Genomic DNA, 14,791 nt, shown 5'->3' on the forward strand with positions numbered 1-14,791 from the left:
CCGGTAACCGGGGGAGACCCTGGATAACGCCACCTCCAGGTAAATAATGTTAATAAATAGAGCCCTATGTGTGGTCTAATAGTCACTTTCACATTCTGCCTGACACCTATTGTGACGACCACCCCAATAGGCTATAGTAATACTATAAAATATAAACCTATCAATAATAGATTAGACATGTAAACAATAAAACATGAAAATAATAAAGTAGCAACTGTGAGGGTGTCCAGTTTTCCCCATGGAATTGAAGAAAATTATTTTTGCAGTGAGTACAAAAATCCCCTTCTTCTTCTGGGGCATACTGGAGCACTGAAACACTGGGGATGACCCAAAGCTGTCTCTACAGGAGGGGCGCTGTGCTGTAGTATGTAAAACTTAAAACATTCCAAAGGTATGAATTCATGTTACTGCTCTACATAGCTGCTCAACAGAGGCATCATGCCCCACTGCCAAATACGCTCTTACGGATTGTGTAGAGTGAGGAGTAACATGCTCAGGGACTGGCCGACCAGTCGCAACATAGGCAGCACATCTGACTTCTATAATCCAGTGGACTATAATCTGTTCTTATGTCGGGCATCCTTCTTTCTGAGAGTCAAAAAGCATGTAAAGTCTTTCCGTTCAAAGTAGGTATTTAATTCACTTAAGATAGTTTAGAAGCCTCTCACCACATCTAGAGACCAGGAATCTTGAGAACCTGCAGATGCTCCAGAACGATCTACAGCCGGAACCACAATTTCTTGATTAGGGCAGGACGTACTAAAGTGGAAAATATGGTAAAGCCCGATAACGGTTGTACTAAGCACCGGAATACATACCAGTGGGGTAGAGAAGTCTCCATTTAGCGCTATCCATACGGGATAAGGGGAAAAAGGACATTGAGGAGACACCTGGATTTTTTATCTGGATGTTGCCATGCTTTAGCGAGAACGTCCTCAAGTTGAGGATAAAAGGGAAAAGTGTCTGACTGTCTTTTCTTCTTCTTAAATAATGAAGAACCCGCAGGCTCTGCTTCCTCAGAGTCCTGGATTTTGTAAACCTGCTTATACAACAAGGGCTTCCACCCCCTGAATATTGCCTTCATTGTTGTCAACAAAAGACTGTTGACTATAATAGAGTTAAGGTGCCATGATTGATGGACAGTTGGCATTTATGAGTCTTAGGGGTATATTTACTAAAGTGAGAGTTTTTAGAAGTAGATATGTTGCCCATAGCAACCAATCAGATTCTAATTAACATTTAACCAGCACCTTCTAGAAGATAATATCTAGAATCTGATTTGTTGCTATGGGCAAAATCTCCACTAAAAACTCTCACATTAGTAAATTTACCCCCTAGACACAGACACCAGTTCTAATAATCTTTCCAGGGATGAGGAGACCTTGACTAATCCCTGAACAGAGGGCCTGATTCAGACCCGCTCGCAAGCGCATAGCGCTTGCAAGCGGGTTGATGGCTGGGCAGTGCGGTGTGTGCGAGCCACGGAGCAAGAGAGAAATCACTCGCTCCAGGGCTCGCAGCAAAATGGGGTGGCTGTCGATGTTGATCGACAGCTAGCCCCGTTTTGTAGGCGGGGAGGGGGGGTGGCTTACCAAACCGAGGCATTCCCGAAGGAACGCCTGCCATTTGAGGGCGGCCCTACTGACATCACCAGTGATGTCAGTAATGAGCTTCCGGCTCTATTAGAGCCGGAGGCTCACTGGGGCTTGCAGCAGACGAGACCCTACCACAAGGGTCTTGTCGCAAGCCTAATGGTCGCGATGGTCGTGACCATCACCTGGCCGCTCGCAATAGCTGTGGGTGGTCGTAATCTCTGAGCCCAAAGAGGTTCTGTTGGGGAGACAGAGGGAACCTGAGAAAGAATAGGTGCCGGAGGCAGCATCTGAAGTGGACTAACAGAAGGATCAGCACACTGCTCTGAAGCTGCAGCCAGTCACTTTGAGAGCGCAGCAATAGCATAAGCATCCCCAGGCAAACTGTGATGGCTTTCCACCTCACAAACTGCGCAAACAGCACCATGGTCTGTTCTAGGCTGAGGGAATTTAGACTGATATTTTGAATAGCAAACATTTTAGTCACAGCAATAATGAAAAACCTACACCAGAATAATGAAATAAATGAACCACTAACAATACAACCTAATTAGGTGCAGTGTAATGGCTATCTAGCCCTTACAATAACATCACAATTAATATCCATAATATTATTAGCAGAGATGAGTGGTTCGGTTATACTCGATTCTTTTTGCCACAATTAGCGCAAGTTTAGATTTATTGGACTTATTGGTAATACAAAACACATGACACCTGGTTACCAATAAGATTCGGTTATCAAATCTGAACGTAACTGAGCCAAAACCGAACCACTCATCTCTAATTATTAACAGCTCTAAACAAGTAAAACAAAACATAAAATGACATTTGCTATCAACCCTTTAAATATAGAAAGAGGGAGGAAGCTAAACACAAACAGGTTTTTTTACCCCCAAAAGCCTGTGTCCACTGACTATCAGACAACACCACAGCTGCAGATGACTGCTTTTTCACCTCAACTGCTGAGAGATGAGTATAGATGAATTTTGGCGGCTTTCTCTGCCAAATGCGCTACTGAGGAGGTTGTCAGGGATTAATCCTTCCCCCACCGAGCATGCGAGTAGGGAACCCGTCTTTAGTAGACCCGCTCCCTACAGTTCCCCACTGCCTCAATGTGGGCTGCCTTATCTTGCCAACATTCGCCACCCTGCCCTCCTCCCTGGTGTACAGGAGGAGGCCGACTACCTCTTGTATACTGCCGCTTCCTATCATAGGGGCATATTCAATTAGACGTGAAACGTCCCAGACTTTTCGCATGCCAGAGTTTCCGCCATCATCGCTGGTTTTGCATGCGGAAAAGTATCGCGCTCTTCACCGCTTATCCCCGTATTCAATTCGAAATCGTCGAAAACTGAACCTGGCCAATTCGGACCTGGCGAAAAGTCCTGTCAGATTTGGGGAAATCAGGCTGACACCCCCCAAAAGATGCACTGACATTGGGGATCACAATAGATACCCCCGACTAGGCCTACTGAAGGTATTTGGGATACTAAAATGATCTCAATAGCTGCTAATTAGCGTCTTTGCAGAAGTGGTGAAGAATAGCATTTAGCAGGGGTTTTTTTACAGGAAATAAGTAGTCCCAGCAAATTTGGGGTACAAGAAAATGGGTGTAAGCATATTTTGAAGTTGCTAAAGTGAAGATTTAAAAAACTAAAAAAATCCACCTGCTGCAAATGCTTGCAATCTTAAAAACATCTGGGGCATACTTGGGGACTTCCCTGGAGTCTATCTTGCTAGTTTTTAAGTTTGTCCCCCAACTTTGTATTTTTTCACCCCCTTTTTCAAAGTCATTTTTTTAAACTTTTTTTGACAGTTTACTTTTTGGGGACTGTCCCAATGGTGCTGGGTGGTTCCTGCAAGTTTGCACCCTTCAAAACCCCAATTCTGCATTTTTTTCTGACAGGTTTCATAGGCGAATCTTTTTAGCCTATTCCAATGCACTGACTTTCCGCATCGGCGAAAAGCGTTTGGAATTGAATACGGGGATAAGTTTTTGTATGGCGAAATGACGTTACCGGCGAAACTTTTCACACCTAACTGAATACCCACTTAACTGACTACTACATCTCAGAGTGCAGTCGAGCTCGCACCCTGGTGGTCTATTGAAGTGGCGTGAGCCTGTGGCGACTGCAGGGGGTCCCCCGAGAGACGCCTCCTGTGACGAGCAGCATGCTGCATTAGTGTAGAACTGAGGCCCCATCCGGAAAAATAAGAAAAACTAACAAGCGCTAAGTGCCTGAAAAAGCACACCCAGGGCACTTGATAAAAACTAGAGGAGCCAATGTTCAAACAAGATAAGTTTAAGTGTCAAGCTCCTCGAACCCACGCCTATACCTAGTGTTCCAGTGTCCCCTGAGGAAGAAGGATAAAATTACGATAACCAAGTAATATATTGGCAAAAGCTTTAGCTGAAGTATACTCCGTAAAACACAATATGATTATATTTTGCCTGTCCACCTTCCTATATATCAATTATATACATGTTCTTTCACAGTCTGCCTTCAAATTAATGCTTATAGACATCGTCCCTAAGAATTAATACATTGCTACTCACCCCCACTATGTTATCTCTCATGCCAGCCTGAATGTTGTTCTTCCTGGTTAAGGTGTCATAAATTTGTGTTATCATAGAGCTGCTCTGGCTGCCAGATTTTGGAGAGTATAATACAGGTTCAGGAATCTCCCCCATAAAACGAAGTATAATCTTCCAAACAGCTAAAGAAGCCTAAATTGCAAAGAAAAACAGATCAAATATGTGGCTAAAATAAAATTCTTATTTCAGCAGTTTCCAACATCCTAGTTAAAGAGATACCTAGATATTTGCCTCTCAGGTCCTTATTGTTCTCCACTGGTGTAACTATAGCTATAGAAGTCTTACATTTGTATATGTTTTTAACAAAAATATGTTTTCTGTTGTGCTTGGTTGTTATTTTTCAAGATGAATTTTGAAAGATTAGCCCTGAGTACGTTTGTACAATCCTATTAGTGAAAGTGTGACATATATAGATGTGATTACACAAACTCACTTTTTACACTTCTAAAGCTAAAGTAAGAAAGTCAATTAAAAGTCTACTTTGTAGCCCGTACCAGAACATCACTGTGGTCCTCATGATATAGCAGTGGCTGGTATAAAGGCTTTCGTATATGAGTATCTGTTGCAGAACCTTGAAAGTAAGTAGCAGCAAACTTGGGAAAGGTGAATTCTGCCAGGTGGTCAATATATTTCCCTGGCAAAGTGTCCAGGTCTATCTCGTCCAAAAACTGGGGTGAGTCTAGGTCCTGGTGGGAAAAGAGGGCACTTGCTTAGATATCTGCATGACTGACAAATATATATTTATACTGCTTCACCCTTTGCTCCAGCCACTCTAAAGCTGCTATTTACCACATCAGGTAGAAACCCAAACACTTGTTCCACCATGGCCATGTTTTCCTTCTCTTGTTGTAAAAGAATATCTTTCTTCATCATTTTCTCTTCTATGGCTAAGCCCTGGACTGGGATCAGGAACACCTGTCATTGAGAAGAAGACACCTGTAAACTGAGCACATGACACCTAACAGAAAAACCGACAGCGATGTTTGATAAAGTGATTATTCTTACACTGTTCTTCAATCCCTGGTATTTGTTACGAGCCAAAAAGCCCCTGGTATATGTTTGAAGAACCAGAACGGCCTTTTTTTCCTGTGCAAGCCTCTTCCGTAGCAAATAACCTCTGCATCTTGCCTGTAGTTTGGTAACGATTGCCTGAGATTTCTGATACTGCAGACGGAGCTGCCTGCTTCTTACGACTGCCTGCAGCCTTTGGAAACCATGGCACATCTGAGACAATGTAAATGACATGTTAGAACTTCAGAAGGACAGATGTAAAGAAAGAAGACTTCCATAAACATAAATATGCCCTGTTTCCCCTACTGTATAAAGCTTACCTTGAGATAGGTTTTCCTGCCGGAGTATCCCCTCCACACTGCTTGTAGCTTCACTGCAGCCTCTCTCTGTCTAAGAAAACGTTTCCTGCAAAGTTACAAACACAAAGTGGTCAATCCAATTAGGTGCGAAGGGGGCGACTTGCCATTGCAATGACATAGAAACATTGACAATGGCACAGCAATTCTCTCCCCTCGCTGTCCGATCCCACCCTGGATTTGAACATTTTTGCTCGCAGTCCTATGGAGCTGTGGGGGTCATTCAGACCCGCTCGTGAGCGGCAGTACGCTCGCAAGCGGGTCGAGGCTCCCCACTGCACATGCGCACGACGGAGGGAGCTCCGTCGTGCACATGCGCGAGACCCGGACTGCGACAGCCAAGCTGTCGCTCCGGGTCTCGCACCAAAGGGGGCGTGCTGTCGATGTTGATTGACAGCACGCCCTCTTTGGTGGGCGTGCCGGGGGCGTGCCTGCCAGACGGAGGCGTTCCCATGGGAACGCCTACCGTCTGAAGCCGGCCCCACTGACATCACTAGTGATGTCAGTGGGAGTGATTTTGTCTCTGATAGAGCCAAAATCACTCCAGGGCTTGCGGCAGCGAGGCCCTACTGCAGGGTCACCGTCACAAGCCCGATGGTCGCGATGGTCAAGACCATCGCGACCATCATCATGGACGCTCGCTATAGCTGTGGGTGGTAACCCACAGCTATGCGAGCGTCCATGAGGACGCTCCAAAAAAAGGTAGGAGGGCCCTGATTCAGAGCGAGCGCTCTGGTCAGAGCGTTCAGCTCTGAATCAGGCCCTGTGAACAAATATGTGCGAGTCCGGAGGTACTGTAAGTGCGGAGTACACTACTCTCGAGTGAGAGTGAGTTGCACATAATTGGATCGAGCCTTAGAGCCAGTCACCAGGAAGCATATCTGTACCAGGGCCAGCCCTTATAAGTCAGTGCCAACCCTGATGAGGGCGCAGTGCTGCAAATGGGAATAAAGTTATGTATAAAAGAAATAAATCACTTTAAGTGGTCCCCTAAGCTATCGTCCCACCAGGAGAATTTGCGCTGAAGCCTTTAGCCAAGCCGTCCCTGCATTAATAACTTAAAACAAGATAGAGACACCTATCTGTAATAACAAAGCAGCAGGCATTTTAAACAGATGTGACCCATCCATGTGCTATGGGCATGGTGTGACCCATCACTGTGCTATGGGCATGGTGTGACCCATCACTGTGCTATGGGCATGGTGTGACCCATCACTGTGCTATGGGCATGGTGGGTGTGTTAATGAACATCCAAGGAGCTTACAAGGCTCAGCAATGACAGTCCACAAATCCCCGGACTGACTGTACCGTGTCTAATGAAAGTATCACCCCTGCGTAGCTCTCTGTCCTTGGAATAATGTTAGGTACGTAGAAGTATATATGCACTTCAGCTCTCAGAGAACACAATGTGTGACTCAATAAATAAGTATATTCTGCTATTTTACAAACTTTGGCTTCATAAAAGAAGGGTAGTAGAACAGGAATACAACTGTGAAAACTGTATACCAGAACAAACTCCCAAAACAATATATAGTCTATATTTTTTACTTTCTTCTGCAGAGTTAGCAATTTATTACAGAAGCATCCTTCTTTGGAGAACAATTCTTGCTTTACTGCTGACCAAAAACATCCAAAAGCCAAATTATAAATCAATTTTTGTTTAGCCTACCTGTCTTTATATCCTCTCAAAACCTTTTGGATGAGAATTGCTTTGAATGTGAGGGCTTTCTCGCGTTCCACTTCCAGTTTTGTGTCATGATAATCCTGGCCAAAGAATAACAGTGGACAAACACTTTAATACATACTTAGGATAAATTTTACTAAGCGGCGGGTTCTAAACCCCGGGGGTTTGGTGGCGTTTTGCAGCAGTTTCTAAATGACAGCCCTACTCTATTCTATTCTAAAATGTGTTTTGACTGCAGTTTGGCGGCGGTTTTGCCATCTGCAGATTTACTAAGGCCAAAACCGCTACAAAACTGCAGTCAAAACACATTTTAGAATAGAACAAAGCTGTCATTTAGAAACTGCTGCAAAACCACCACCAAACCCACGGGGGTAGAAAAGAATAGAACCTGCCATCAAACCGCCACCAAACCGCCGGGGTTTAGAACCCGCCGCTTAGGAAAATTTTGCCCTTAGAGTGTAGAGCCTGGCTCATCAAACAGGAAACTAGTGTAATGTGAAAACATGGGTATCTGTTTGGTACTGTTCTTGGCAATAGGGAATCCTCTTTAACTGTAAGTGGTCCCCAACAAACCACCAACAGTCGCAGTAATTACCAGTGACTTTGGTTCCCGAGCATGCTAAAGAGAATGTGAACCCAGTTTAAGGGGTTTATTTAAGCCTTGGAGAGAGATAAAGTACCAACCAATCAGCTCCTAACTGTCATTTTCAAAGACAGCCTGCATAGTGACAGTTAGGAGCTGAATGGTTGGTACTTATCTCCATTCATTTTATCTCTCTAAGGGCTCTATTTACTACAATCCGCATTGGGAACTGGAGGGAGGACATCACCGGAGCCCCGAACTCCGGTCCCTGGACTCAGGTAAGTTATTATTTTTTTGACAATTTTTTTTTTTTTTTTAGCAGAGATCAGCGTGTGGTCTGTTTAGACCACACAGCTGATCACTGGGGCCAGATCTGGGCTCTGCTCTGCATGTTAGAGAAGAGCAGGAGTCCGGTAATCATGGGAGACCATGGATAACGCCACCTCCAGGTGTCGTTATTATCACAGGGCTTCCCCCTGGTATTTTTTTCACTATTTATTTTTACTAACTACCAGACAGATCGCATTTCCCATTACAATGATGTGAAATGCGATCTGATTACTAAAAATAAGTGATAATTAGGGCTTTGAGTAAAATTTAACGAATTCTACTCCAATTACCCTTTAGTAACTTTAGGTGAAATTAAAATAATGTGAAAAGGGTGTGAAAACACCCTTTATCACTTTATTTTAGTAAAAATAATGATAATAAATAGAGCCCTAAGGCTTAGTACATAGACCAGTAAGTGATTACTTCTGTAAGTTACCTTTATAGCAACTCAAGAACAGTAAGAGCTAGCCAGACTAGAATGAGGTCACACCAAGTAACCTGCTTACAATAGCCACTCAGCAAGTCTGTTTTATGTATCCAGTAGATAAGAACTAAATAGAACAAACTATGAATGCATAATTGCTGAATGAGGTTTTAAAATACATGTGAATGTGATAAATGAGTAATATACTGTACAGATGTGTCCACATACTGTACATCATCCTCCATGTGCTACAAGTCGCATTATACATAACGCATGAGTGCCTTATGACTCGGTAGCCCAGAGCGTCTTTTCGTGCAACTGTTTTCAAATGTGTCTTACTTACACAGTGATGCGAATTGGACGCACAAGCAGCTTCTGCTGAATAAAATGACATGCAGCATGCCTATATTCTGTGTGTGACTGCGGTTACATCTGCATGAGAAATGCTGCGTTATAGTGTCAGTGGCTGTGACACTGTAACGTAGCATTTCACATGCAGATGCAGTTGCACACAGGGAACATAGGCATGCCGCATATCATTTTACTCAGCAGAAACAGCTTGTGCATACAATTCGCATCACTGTGTGAATAAGACGCACTTGAAGTGAAATAGTAGCACAAATAGATGCTCGGTGCTACCGAGTCACGCCACGGCATTGCACGACTAGAAAAGGCTGTTTAACGCGCAAGGAGGTTAGATGTATGTGTACACATCTGTATATTCATAATAGAGCCGGTGTCTGAAGATATTACAACACTCCATTGCCTACAATGTGTAAACACTTGAGGTTAAAACTTCAAAGCAAGTACAAAATTTATTTCCTATTTCAAGAAATCTAACAATTTATTATATCAGTCAGACATTACTTTGGATTCCAATTATACATTTATTTGGAAAAAGAGTTAAATTCTTACCTTCAAAAAAACTTTTGTCTTTCCTACTTTCCAGTCTTCATTTTTTCCAATGACCGCCCCAATAATATCAATGCAGCAATCTAGGTGGTCCCACTGACATGAAGATTGGAAAGTTCTCAGTTAAAACAATTTATAATAAGATAAGGAAAAGGGTACACAAATGTAGAGAGAACCTAGCAACATGGAACGGGGGGTGGGGGGGAGGGGAGGGTAAGGGAACATGGGGTCACTGGGAATTGTTGCATATTTTTTCCTTTTCTGCAGCTTGTTATGGTAAAAGGCATACTGTATATCGGTTAGGCATCCATGTCAAGCCTTCAAAATGGTTCTGTTAAAGGAATTTTTTAATTGTATCTCCTCACAGCAACAGTACCCATAGGTAGATAAATAACGATTAATAAAATACACTTCAATAATTCCTCTGCAGCTGCAATTTACTTCTAATTCATTATATTACAACAAAGAACTCCCAAAGTGTGTATGTCTACATAACAGGCAAGCACTGCGTTGTTTATAACGGTTGTTCGATGGCTGTTTAAACTAATAAGAAAATCTTAAAATTGTTGGAGGTATTACCCTTTCTAAAATATGTTTTTAGTGATGAAGACAACGCAGCCTTTACCTTATTGCGACAAGGAGACTTCAGCGGCAGTAACACTTGAAATCTGTGGAAGAATTCAGAGAAGTTATAACGAATTGGGTATCCTGCCTTCCGGATTCGTATGGTCTCCATCATTCCAGAGTATCGCAGTTGCTGGATGCACAGCTCCCGATCAAACAACTAAGGACATGAAAAGGAAAAGTTGGATAGGTGAAGACACATTGGAAATCTCATTTTAATTAACTCAATGGGTGACAGGTAAGTAATATAGATAATGAGGGTGTATTGCAGTCCTCTAGCTTAGTCTTAGTGATGGGTGACAAGTAAGTAAAATAGAAAATGGGGGTATATTGCAGTGCTCTAGCTTAGCCTTAGTGATGGGTGACAGGTAAGTAATATAGAGAATGAGGGTATATTGCAGTGCCCTAGCTTAGTCTTAGTGATGGGTGACAGGTAAGTAATACAGAGAATTAGGGTGTATTGCAGTGCCCTAGCTTAGTCTTAGTGATGGGTGACAGGTAAGTAATACAGAGAATTAGGGTGTATTGCAGTGCCCTAGCTTAGTCTTAGTGATGGGTGACAAGTAAGTAATATAGAGAATGACGGTGTATTGCAGTCCTCTAGCTTAGTGTTAGTGATGGGTGACAGGTAAGTAATATAGAGAATGAAGGTATATTGCAGTGAACCAAGTTTAGTCTTAGTGATGGGTGACAGGTAAGTAATACAGAGAATGAGGGTGTATTGCAGTGCTCTAGCTTAGTCTTAGTGATGGCTGACAGGTAAGTAAAATAGAAAATGGGGGTGTATTGCAGTGCTCTAGCTTAGTGATGGGTGACAGGTAAGTAATACAGAGAATGAGGGTGTATTGCAGTACCCTAGCTTAGTGATGGGTGACAGGTAAGTAATACAGAGAATGAGGGTGTATTGCAGTGCCCTAGCTTAGTCTTAGCGATGGGTGACAGGTAAGTAAAATAGAGAATGAGGGTGTATTGCAGTGCTCTAGCTTAGTCTCAGTGATGGGTGACAGGTAAGTAATTTAGAGAATGAGGGTGTATTGCAGTGCTCTAGCTTAGTCTTAGTGATGGGTGATAGGTAAGTAATTTAGAGAATGAGGGTGTATTGCAGTCCTCTAGCTTAGTCTTAGTGATGGGTGACAGGTAAGTAATATAGATAATGAGGGTATATTGCAGTGCTCTAGCTTAGTCTTAGTGATGGGTGACAGGTAAGTAATATAGAGAATGAAGGTATATTGCAGTGCCCTAGCTTAGTCTTAGTGATGGGTGACAGGTAAGTAATTTAGAGAATGAGGGTGTATTGCAGCCCTCTAGCTTAGTCTTAGTGATGGGTGACAGGTAAGTAATATAGATAATGAGGGTATATTGCAGTGCTCTAGCTTAGTCTTAGTGATGGGTGACAGGTAAGTAATATAGAGAATGAAGGTATATTGCAGTGCCCTAGCTTAGTCTTAGTGATGGGTGACAGGTAAGTAATTTAGAGAATGAGGGTGTATTGCAGTCCTCTAGCTTAGTCTTAGTGATGGGTGACAGGTAAGTAATATAGAAAATGGGAGTATATTGCAGTGCTCTAGCTTAGTCTTAGTGATGGGTGACAGGTAAGTAATATAGAGAATGAAGGTATATTGCAGTACCCTAGCTTAGTCTTAGTGATGGGTGACAGGTAAGTAATATAGATAATGAGGATGTATTGCAGTGCTCTAGCTTAGTCTTAGTGATGGGTGACAGGTAAGTAAAATAGAGAATGAAGGTATATTGCAGTGCCCTAGCTTAGTCTTAGTGATGGGTGACAGGTAAGTAATACAGAGAATGAGGGTGTATTGCAGTGCTCTAGCTTAGTCTTAGTGATGGGTGACAGGTAAGTAATATAGAGAATGAAGGTATATTGCAGTGCCCTAGCTTAGTCTTAGTGATGGGTGACAGGTAAGTAAAATAGAGAATGAGGGTGTATTGCAGTGCTCTAGCTTAGTCTTAGTGGTGGGTGACAGGTAAATAATTTAAAGAATGAGGGTGTATTGCAGTGCTCTAGCTTAGTCTTAGTGATGGGTGATAGGTAAGTAATATATAGAATGAGGGTGTATTGCAGTCCTCTAGCTTAGTCTTAGTGGTGGGTGACAGGTAAGTAATATAGATAATGAGGGTGTATTGCAGTGCTCTAGCTTAGTCTTAGTGATGGGTGACAGGTAAGTAATATAGAGAATGAAGGTATATTGCAGTGCTCTAGCTTAGTCTTAGTGATGGGTGACAGGTAAGTAATACAGAGAATTAGGGTGTATTGCAGTGCCCTAGCTTAGTCTTAGTGATGGGTGACAGGTAAGTAATACAGAGAATTAGGGTGTATTGCAGTGCCCTAGCTTAGTCTTAGTGATGGGTGACAAGTAAGTAATATAGAGAATGACGGTGTATTGCAGTCCTCTAGCTTAGTGTTAGTGATGGGTGACAGGTAAGTAATATAGAGAATGAAGGTATATTGCAGTGAACCAAGTTTAGTCTTAGTGATGGGTGACAGGTAAGTAATACAGAGAATGAGGGTGTATTGCAGTGCTCTAGCTTAGTCTTAGTGATGGCTGACAGGTAAGTAAAATAGAAAATGGGGGTGTATTGCAGTGCTCTAGCTTAGTGATGGGTGACAGGTAAGTAATACAGAGAATGAGGGTGTATTGCAGTGCCCTAGCTTAGTGATGGGTGACAGGTAAGTAAAACAGAGAATGAGGGTGTATTGCAGTGCCCTAGCTTAGTCTTAGCGATGGGTGACAGGTAAGTAAAATAGAGAATGAGGGTGTATTGCAGTGCTCTAGCTTAGTCTCAGTGATGGGTGACAGGTAAGTAATTTAGAGAATGAGGGTGTATTGCAGTGCTCTAGCTTAGTCTTAGTGATGGGTGATAGGTAAGTAATTTAGAGAATGAGGGTGTATTGCAGTCCTCTAGCTTAGTCTTAGTGATGGGTGACAGGTAAGTAATATAGAGAATGAAGGTATATTGCAGTGCCCTAGCTTAGTCTTAGTGATGGGTGACAGGTAAGTAATTTAGAGAATGAGGGTGTATTGCAGTCCTCTAGCTTAGTCTTAGTGATGGGTGACAGGTAAGTAATATAGATAATGAGGGTATATTGCAGTGCTCTAGCTTAGTCTTAGTGATGGGTGACAGGTAAGTAATATAGAGAATGAAGGTATATTGCAGTGCCCTAGCTTAGTCTTAGTGATGGGTGATAGGTAAGTAATATATAGAATGAGGGTGTATTGCAGTCCTCTAGCTTAGTCTTAGTGGTGGGTGACAGGTAAGTAATATAGATAATGAGGGTGTATTGCAGTGCTCTAGCTTAGTCTTAGAGATGGGTGACAGGTAAGTAATATAGAGAATGAAGGTATATTGCAGTGCTCTAGCTTAGTCTTAGTGATGGGTGACAGGTAAGTAATACAGAGAATTAGGGTGTATTGCAGTGCCCTAGCTTAGTCTTAGTGATGGGTGACAGGTAAGTAATACAGAGAATTAGGGTGTATTGCAGTACTCTAGCTTAGTCTTAGTGATGGGTGACAGGTAAGTAAAATAGAGAATGAAGGTATATTGCAGTGCCCTAGGTTAGTCTTAGTGATGGGTGACAAGTAAGTAATATAGAGAATGACGGTGTATTGCAGTCCTCTAGCTTAGTGTTAGTGATGGGTGACAGGTAAGTAATATAGAGAATGAAGGTATATTGCAGTGAACCAAGTTTAGTCTTAGTGATGGGTGACAGGTAAGTAATACAGAGAATTAGGGTGTATTGCAGTGCCCTAGCTTAGTCTTAGTGATGGGTGACAGGTAAGTAATACAGAGAATGAGGGTGTATTGCAGTGCTCTAGCTTAGTCTTAGTGATGGGTGACCGGTAAATAATTTAGAGAATGAGTATGTATTGCAGTGCTCTAGCTTAGTCTTAGTGATGGGTGATAGGTAAGTAATTTAGAGAATGAGGGTGTATTGCAGTCCTCTAGCTTAGTCTTAGTGATGGGTGACAGGTAAGTAATATAGATAATGAGGGTGTATTGCAGTGCTCCAGCTTAGTCTTAGTGATGGGTGATAGGTAAGTAATTTAGAGAATGAGGGTGTATTGCAGTCCTCTAGCTTAGTCTTAGTGATGGGTGACAGGTAAGTAATACTGAGAATGAGGGTGTATTGCAGTCCTCTAGCTTAGTCTTAGTGATGGGTGACAGGTAAGTAATATAGATAATGAGGATGTATTGCAGTGCCCTAGCTTAGTCTTAGTGATGGGTGACAGGTAAGTAAAATAGAAAATGGGGGTATATTGCAGTGCTCTAGTTTAGTCTTAGTGAAGGGTGACAGGTAAGTAATATAGAGAATGACGGTGTATTGCAGTCCTCTAGCTTAGTCTTAGTGATGGGTGACAGGTAAGTAATTTAGAGAATGAGGGTGTATTGCAGTCCTCTAGCTTAGTCTTAGTGATGGGTGACAGGTAAGTAATATAGATAATGAGGGTGTATTGCAGTGCTCTAGCTTAATCTTAGTGATGGGTGATAGGTAAGAAATTTAGAGAATGAGGATGTATTGCAGTCCTCTAGCTTAGTCTTAGTGATGAGTGACAGGTAAGTAATATAGATAATGAGGATGTATTGCAGTGCTCTAGCTCAGTCTTAGTGATGGGTGTCAGGTAAGTAAAATAGAAAATGGGGGTGTATTGCAGTGCTCTAGC

At 42.5% G+C, this 14,791-nt stretch overlaps 1 protein-coding gene across 1 annotated transcript in view; it reads right to left on the reverse strand.

The window, feature by feature from the left end:
* Window positions 1-14,791, reverse strand: part of MYO7B (myosin VIIB) — a 197,759-nt gene that overhangs the window by 65,034 nt on the left and 117,934 nt on the right. Inside the window, exons 16-23 of the mRNA XM_088479264.1 lie at window positions 10,114-10,272; window positions 9,492-9,584; window positions 7,225-7,319; window positions 5,520-5,604; window positions 5,194-5,412; window positions 4,978-5,103; window positions 4,683-4,874; window positions 4,150-4,320 (exon numbers count right to left, since the gene is read on the reverse strand). Coding sequence (XP_088335390.1) covers window positions 4,150-4,320; window positions 4,683-4,874; window positions 4,978-5,103; window positions 5,194-5,412; window positions 5,520-5,604; window positions 7,225-7,319; window positions 9,492-9,584; window positions 10,114-10,272 — 1,140 coding nt within the window. The remainder of the gene's footprint in view (window positions 1-4,149; window positions 4,321-4,682; window positions 4,875-4,977; window positions 5,104-5,193; window positions 5,413-5,519; window positions 5,605-7,224; window positions 7,320-9,491; window positions 9,585-10,113; window positions 10,273-14,791) is intronic.

The sequence above is a fragment of the Taudactylus pleione genome, unplaced genomic scaffold (genome assembly GCF_031769625.1).
Source record: "Taudactylus pleione unplaced genomic scaffold, aTauple2 ptg000229l, whole genome shotgun sequence".
In the NCBI taxonomy this organism is placed as follows: domain Eukaryota; kingdom Metazoa; phylum Chordata; class Amphibia; order Anura; family Myobatrachidae; genus Taudactylus; species Taudactylus pleione.